This window comes from Perca flavescens, chromosome 12 (assembly GCF_004354835.1).
Source record: "Perca flavescens isolate YP-PL-M2 chromosome 12, PFLA_1.0, whole genome shotgun sequence".
NCBI classification, from domain to species: Eukaryota; Metazoa; Chordata; class Actinopteri; order Perciformes; family Percidae; genus Perca; species Perca flavescens.
In genome coordinates this window covers 35,598,974-35,606,473 of record NC_041342.1, presented here as the reverse complement: position 1 = coordinate 35,606,473, position 7,500 = coordinate 35,598,974, and the positions used below count along the sequence as shown (strand labels likewise).

The following is a 7,500-nucleotide window of genomic DNA, read 5'->3' as shown; positions in this document are numbered from 1 at the left end:
ACACACACACACACACACACACACACACACAGATACACACAGATACACACAGACAGACACACAGACACACACACAGACACACACACAGACACACGCACACAGTTTTCATATACTCCTTTGTCTGTTTTATTGTTTATTTATTTATGTTATGATTTGTAACCGGGCCGAAAACTTGTCTCATTTTTTTTAGTAAACAGCAATAATAAATATATTTACTATTGCTGTTTACTAAGTATTTCTTACTAAGTATTTCTTATCTGATTACTCGATTAAACAATGAAATAATCGGTAGAATACTCGATTACTAAAAGAATCGATAGCTGCAGCCCTATAATACAGAGTGTATGTGGTCAGTTGTTACCTGGTCAGGGAGTGCATGTTGTTTCCTCAGCATCACACCGTGCTCAGACAAGAGAGCCAATGGTTCCATGTTCTCTTGTGAGAGCTAGCAGGGTTTTGGGTTCTTACTATGCAAAGAGTTTAATTTAACTGAGACAGAAAAGAGTAATCAGTGTATTATTGTATTCTTGTGCAAACAGTTTTAATATTAACGAGAGATAAAAGTAGGTAAATCATAATTTTCTAACACACACACACACAGACACACACACCCATACACACACACACACACACACACACACACACACACACACACACACACACACACACCTAGGCCCATTTTAAGATTGATTGATTGATTGATTTATTAGACAGTAACAGAAATAAATGCATAACAAGATGCCATCACAGTGACATTGTACATTTATCAGAACTGTCAAGGATAACACAAGAAAGTTAAAAACTTATTTCCATTGTAAAAATATGCATCTTCCTTGTATACAATATATGTGTAGTAGGGGGGGGGGGTCCCTGCTCGGTCTCTGTTTCAGTTAAGGGGTTCTTGGTTTAAAAAATTTTGAAGTCCTCTACTTTACTCCAAAGTACAAAGTTTTCTCTTTGGACCTTTAATGGAGGCAAGACCCAAAAAAGTGCTGGCGAGTCAGATTTGGGTGCCAACATTGTGTAAGCCAATGGCAGACACACACACACTCAAGGACATGCTTCCACCCATTTATAGTTTTATTGGTGTGAAACAGCAGCTGCTCAGTAACTTATTAACCTTAACAGTATATAAAAGTGCGAGAGAGACACCACAGACATCAGAGCGACGAGACAATCTGACATCAGGATCTTCATCAGATAACTTCTGCTGAAATATGACCATGAAGGTAAGTTTACAACTTTATATATCTGATAGTTTGGCAAACAAATTTTAATCATTTGTGGCCCCAAGTTTTGGACAGAGGTAGCAAAAGTCTTCAGCTTGCTTTACAGAGTATTCTAGCGGAGTGATACCAACTGAATAAACTTAATTATATCTCTTCTGTTCCAGCTGGTTTCATTCTTCCTCGTCTTGCTGGCTCCACTGTTGACCAGCTGCCTGCCGCTCATTCTGCCGGTAGACTGCAGTGACATTTACCACAATGACAACAGCCGACCCAGTGGAGTGTACACCATCTATCCCATCGGAGCCACGTCTGCTGTCCAGGTACACTTCATCCTCTCTGGGACTCAGGTTGACCTTCAGATCAGGGCTTAATATCACTTATTTGATATCGGAAATTCGGTCACAATACCAGTTTATCTTTGATATAAAAGAGATTCTCCGAGAACTTCTGCTGTAAATTGTGAAAACAAGAAGCAACCCTCACCTATTTTTTATAATGCACCAGGTTAATGTTTACATTAAGAAATGACCCCTAGCCCCATAGCCTATGTCCAAAAAATCACAAAGAAAAGCCACATTGTCAGACAAATTTGTATTAAAGAACAATGAAAACAGCTTTCCAGTCAAGTTAAAATATTTCAGCACCAGAGACAGCGACAGGGTTGGTGCTGAACAGGCCAATAGTTACTGCTAAATAAAACATATAGGCTATGTTTTCTCCTATGGGGTAATTCTGGTTGAGCAGGTGAAGTAGTAGAACTGATTTAAGTACATTTGGATACAGTTTTAGTTAAAGGATCACATGAACTAATACTGTGTGTGTGTGTCTCTGTGTGTGTGTGTGTGTGTGTGTGTGTGTGTGTGTGTGTGTGTGTCTGTGTGTGTGTGTGAGTGTGTGTGTGTGTGTGTGTGTGTGTGTGTGTGTGTGTGTGTGTGTGTGTGTGTGTGTGTGTGTGTGTGTGTGTATGTGTGTGTGTGTGTGTGTGTGTGTGTAGGTGTACTGTGACATGGTCTCAGAAGGAGGACGGTGGACGGTGAGTATTTTAACTGAAGTCAACACTTCCTGTAGTTCCTTCCCAATAAATCACATTCCAGTAAATTCCCCCGCCTCCCCCAGGTGTTCCAGAGGAGGATGGATGGCACGGTGAACTTCTACAGGGGCTGGGATCAATACAAGACCGGCTTTGGTATCGCTGCTGGAGAGTACTGGCTCGGTGAGAAATGAATCCAAATTAACAGTCATGTCTTCATGATGAAACTGTTTCTAAATGTTTGATTGTTTTCAGGTCTGGAGTCTCTCTACCACCTGACTCTGAGGAGAAAGTACGAGTTGCTGGTTGATATGGAGGACTTTGGAGGAAAAAAAGTGTTTGCTCGTTACTCCTCGTTCTCCATCGACCCAGAGTCCTACGGATACAAACTGCATGTTTCTGGATTCACTAATGGAGGAGCAGGTGAGGTTTCTACATTAAGGACGAGAATTTCAGCCATTAATGTTGTGGAGTGTAACGTTGGTTTTCATTGGTTCATTGAAAATACGACTCTTTGTTTAAGTCACGGGGAGTCATATCAATGACGATAAAGCTATCGCGAGTGCAGTTACACTTTTCAAAACTCCACGCAGCAATATAATATAATGGCGAGGGGAAACTTCCTCTGACACAGACAGGCAGAACAGGGTTCTCTGTGCCCTGGTGACTGACTAACAGGCTGCAGGTTGTAAGGCAACTATATATATCTATACAGGTGGCACATTTAAACCCAGTCTCACGGCAGTTTGTGAAATGGTCACGTAATTTCAATCTATTGATTTGTGTACACGGACACGTTCATATTGTTTTCTTTGTCATTGTGGTCAGCACATTTTTCTTTCTTGATCACAGCACGATTCTAACGGGACGGTTGGGTTTAGTAAAAGAAGAATGGGATGGTTGGGGGAAACATGACATGCGGGACAGGATCCCCGGTCTCCTGGGTGAAAGTCCTGTTTGACCCATCCACCCCCACAACCAACCTCCCTTTCATACTACACGCTACCGTAGTCGTGCTGTGATCACAAAAGATGCTTCCCATTGAAATACATTAGTTAAAAAAAAACGTGCTGACCATCCCGAAAAAAAACGAGATAGACATGTCCGTGTACAAGAATCAATAGATACAATTATGTAACCATTTCACGAACTGCCATGAGACTTGTCTGCATATTTCAGTCAAAAGGTTTTACATAAAACAATAAAAATAAATTGAAACATACAAACAAACATACAATGTGAAAAATACAAATTAAAAAGGCTGAAATAAAATAAGATACAAATAATAAAAGTTAGAGATTGAAGAAATGAATAAATATTTGATTTAATAGGTTGTAGGGACGCGAGAGGGAGGAGTGTAAAATGTTTTTAATAAACAACAAAATGTTCAGGGTAAATAGGATGAGTAGGTTTGGAACTATTTATACAACTGAAATGTTTATAGAGAGCTGAAGTCCCGCCCCTTCTACTCCCGGCCAATGGGACATATCTTCTCGTTTGGCTCTCTGTGAAGGCGGTCGCATTTTCTCCCTCTCCTCCCGTTGCCTACCCTGCTTTGCTCTCTCGTCTAGTCTTTGCCTCTGTGTACTCCTAGAGTCTCTCTCTCGGCACTGCTCCTAAACTATGAATTATGGATTTGATCAACTGGTCTCTCAGCGCAATTGTCACCATCTTCTCGACGAGAAGCTCGGGTTCGGGGGAACCATGACTGCCCTGCCGGGACGTTCGCAGCTGGCTACACGATGGACGCGTGGGAGAGGTGGCGGGTCGTGTGTCTGGCGGTTCTTTCCGTGGAGGACATTGAAGATATCTACCTATTCAGAACCATGATAACAGGTCTTTTGCTGATTGGCTCAGGCACTGCCCTGGTTTATCGAGAAATTAAGAAGAAGACGGGAACCGAGCAAAATACCAGGCTGCCCGTCATGGTTGAAGCCGTGGGCAGAGCTGTCGGAACTCAAATTGTGACTCTGAACACCATGAGCCACTAATTGGATACTATGATCACCATGGGCCAAAAATTGGATACCATCTTGGAGAGACTGTCAGCTCTGGATAGGCTGGACAACATCTTGGGGAAACTCACGGTTTTGGCAAGGAAATTTGATCGATACGAAGACCAGAGGGGACATTTCAGAGAAGTCGAGAGTGACTAACTGCGGCTCCTGGCCCTAAGACAAAACAAATTCCAATCTTATCTTTTTCGGCTCCCTGAACCAGCGCTGGCCTTGGCCGAGGCCGGTGTTAAATAATGCAGTTCCCCCTGGAGCACTGCAGCGAGGCACACTCTTGCGTTCCCTACACGATTCCCACAGACACTTGTTGATTGTTGACTTGGACTGGGTCCTGTTTCAAGGCTGACTCCATGGCAACCGGCTGTGTATCGCAATGACAATCGTGCGGACTGATAAAAACCAGATTACGGGGCCAGACGTAGTTTGACTACTCAGGCCTACATACACACAAACTCTTACATATATACAGATATGCAATCACCCCCCACCCCCCTATCCAGCGCCTTCACCGCTTCTACCCCCAGTGAGGCGGGAGGGTCTGGGACCAGCGCCTTTGTTTGGCTGCAGGACCAGATGTCTGCTTGCCTGTGCTGGACTACCTGCAAAATTGGATTGGATTGGATTGGATATCTTTAGAAAAAATATGAACGAGAGTCAATGGAGATGTTGTTGAATTTAGCCAGCCACCAGGACACATTAAGCAAACTATTTGCCAAGGGCTTAGTGTGTTAGTTTGGACCTGTAGTAACAATATGCATTAATTCTAAATATTGTTAAAGGGGTGATAGAATGATTATATAGGGTATTTTACACTTTTCCTGAAGGTCTCCTAATGGGGTATGTAACATTGGTTGGGCTGAAAATTGCCCGAATGCTATTTTATTAGGCCCTTAACTACCCTGTGAATATGGCTCTATTTGGAACAAGAGCTTTTCTTCCAAATATGGTATGCTCATGAATATTCAGAATGAGCTACGCGCTGATTGGTTTGAGCAAACTACAGACACACATGGGAGACTCGACAGCAGGTCTCACTGCAAAGTTATACATTGTTTGTCGGGCTATTACGTTATTAAATTCACTTCTGAGACTTTTTTAAGCGAGAAATCAACTATATAAAGCTCAAATATGGGACGTTTTACGAAAATTGATGGTTAATTGCAAATTTGGTAAGACTGTGTGTCGGAGTTCAGCTGCCGGTGCTGCCTGTGTTGCTGCCTTGCTGCCCGGCCTGCCTTCCTCCACAGACCCCGGCCTGCAGCTCCCCTCTTCCTGCTAGCTAAATGCTAACAGTGTGTGAGAGTGATAGCGCAGTCAGCTAGCTTGTTACACCAGCAATCTCTTACAACAGTTCCAGTTCATCTTGGCTGGCTGTCAGCATAACTAGCTATATTTACAGTTTGAATTTTGTCACGCCACTTATACAACATATCTCTAAAGGTCTTATGAAGCTAACAACGGTGTCCGATTTCAAGTTAATGAATTTTTGTGAAGATTATGGGGTTTCGTTATCTATGACTGTCCCTTCAATCCTAGCTATGTGTAGCTAGCTACAAATCACGGATAGTTAGCTTCATTTTTGGCGTAATTTCGGTATATTTACAGTTTGAATTTCATCACGCCACTTATACAACATCTCCATAAATGTCTTATAAAGCTAACAACGGTGTCCGATTTCAAGTTAATGAATTTTTGTGAACATATATATATATAGATATATATATCAAATCCAATCCAATCCAATCCACCTTTATTTATAAAGCACTTTAAAAACAACACTGTTGACCAAAGTGCTGAACACAGTCTATGAATAAACAATAACATACAACATAATATTAATATTAATATACAACAATATTAATAAAACAATAAAAATGAATACAGCAATACAAAACTCAAAGTCAACCCTCAAACTGAGTTAAAAGCCAAAGAAAATAAATGAGTTTTAAGACGAGATTTAAAAACAGGAAGAGACTCAGTCAGTCTGATGTGTGAAGGCAGCTCGTTCCAGAGTCTCGGAGCTGCCACGGCAAACGCACGGTCACCTCTGGATTTACGTTTGGTCTCGGGGACGAGCAGTAGTGCCCGGTCAGCCGACCGGAGGGAACGAGAGGGGGTGTCGGGCACGAGCAGATTAGACAGGTACTGGGGGGCCAGGCCATGCAGACATTTAAAAACAGAATTTTAAAATCAGTGCGAAAGTGCACAGGGAGCCAGTGGACTGACTGGAGGATGGCTGTAATATGGTCAAATTTTCTAGTTCCAGTTAAAAGACGAGCAGCTGCATTTTGGCCTAGCTGTAATCGTGCCATATTAGATTTGCTAATACCAGTGTAAAGTGCATTGCAATAATCTAAAGGAGTGGTGATAAAAGCATGGATTAAAATTTAAAAATCCTGTCGAGATAGAACAAGATATATATATATATATATATACATACATACATACATACATACCATAATAATACCATTAAATGTCACCAGTCCAGTATTGTTAGTTCAGTAGTTGTATTATTTAGTTATACATACTGTAGGTAGAGAATTAGACTGTGGTATTTACTGGAGGAAATACACTCCAAAATATATATCATCGTTAGTAGTATCATAATGTTGTGATTATACACTTGTTGTGTTTCTGTAGGAGACTCCCTGATCAGTCGTCACAACGGAATGAAGTTCTCCACCTTCGACAAAGACCAGGACACCTGGGGAGGGAACTGTGCCAGATTACACATGGGGGCGTTCTGGCACGGCGCCTGTCACTATACAAATCCAAACGGTATTTATCTTTGGGGGGCTGACAGAACTGTCTTTGCTGTTTCAGTGAGTTGGTACAGTTGGAAAGGTCATGACTACTCCCTGAAGAGCATCAGCATGAAGATCCGTCCTGTGCAGTAGTTCTCCAGGACCAACGTACAGCCTAATATCTGCTCATCTCTTCTCATTTATTCATCTTTCTCTCATTAAGATTTTAATCTAATAACAGGTCTTATGTTCCTGAAACTGGAAATAAAACCAGCTGATGTCTGTAAATCTTGTTATGGTCTGTGATGGTTTAAAGCAGTCGCAGCTCGCTGCAACATGGAGGAAAAGTCAGAAGTGTCTCCAGTTTATCTGCTGTACGGTGACAATAAATAAATAAGCTGAGCATTAAGATGATCTCATGTCTTCTTTTATTCATAATTAAAAAGCAAATAGTTTACATTTATTATTATTATTTGTTGTGA

At 41.6% G+C, this 7,500-nt stretch overlaps 1 protein-coding gene across 1 annotated transcript; it reads left to right on the top strand.

The window, feature by feature from the left end:
* The first annotated feature begins 1,189 nt into the window (after positions 1 to 1,189).
* Positions 1,190 to 7,354, top strand: LOC114565652 (microfibril-associated glycoprotein 4-like). Its single transcript, XM_028593835.1, has 6 exons — positions 1,190 to 1,229; positions 1,394 to 1,549; positions 2,224 to 2,262; positions 2,346 to 2,442; positions 2,515 to 2,682; positions 6,915 to 7,354. Exons 1-6 carry the CDS (start codon positions 1,218 to 1,220, stop codon positions 7,169 to 7,171), a joined length of 729 nt encoding a protein of 242 aa, XP_028449636.1. The 5' UTR covers positions 1,190 to 1,217; the 3' UTR covers positions 7,172 to 7,354.
* The last annotated feature ends 146 nt before the right edge of the window (positions 7,355 to 7,500 follow it).

Excerpts from the sequence above, each read along its gene's own strand:
- LOC114565652 (XM_028593835.1), top strand. Across the intron at positions 2,263-2,345 it reads CAGAAGGAGGACGGTGGACG|GTGTTCCAGAGGAGGATGGA; the intron begins GTGAGTATTTTA and ends CGCCTCCCCCAG. Across the intron at positions 2,683-6,914 it reads ATTCACTAATGGAGGAGCAG|GAGACTCCCTGATCAGTCGT; the intron begins GTGAGGTTTCTA and ends GTGTTTCTGTAG.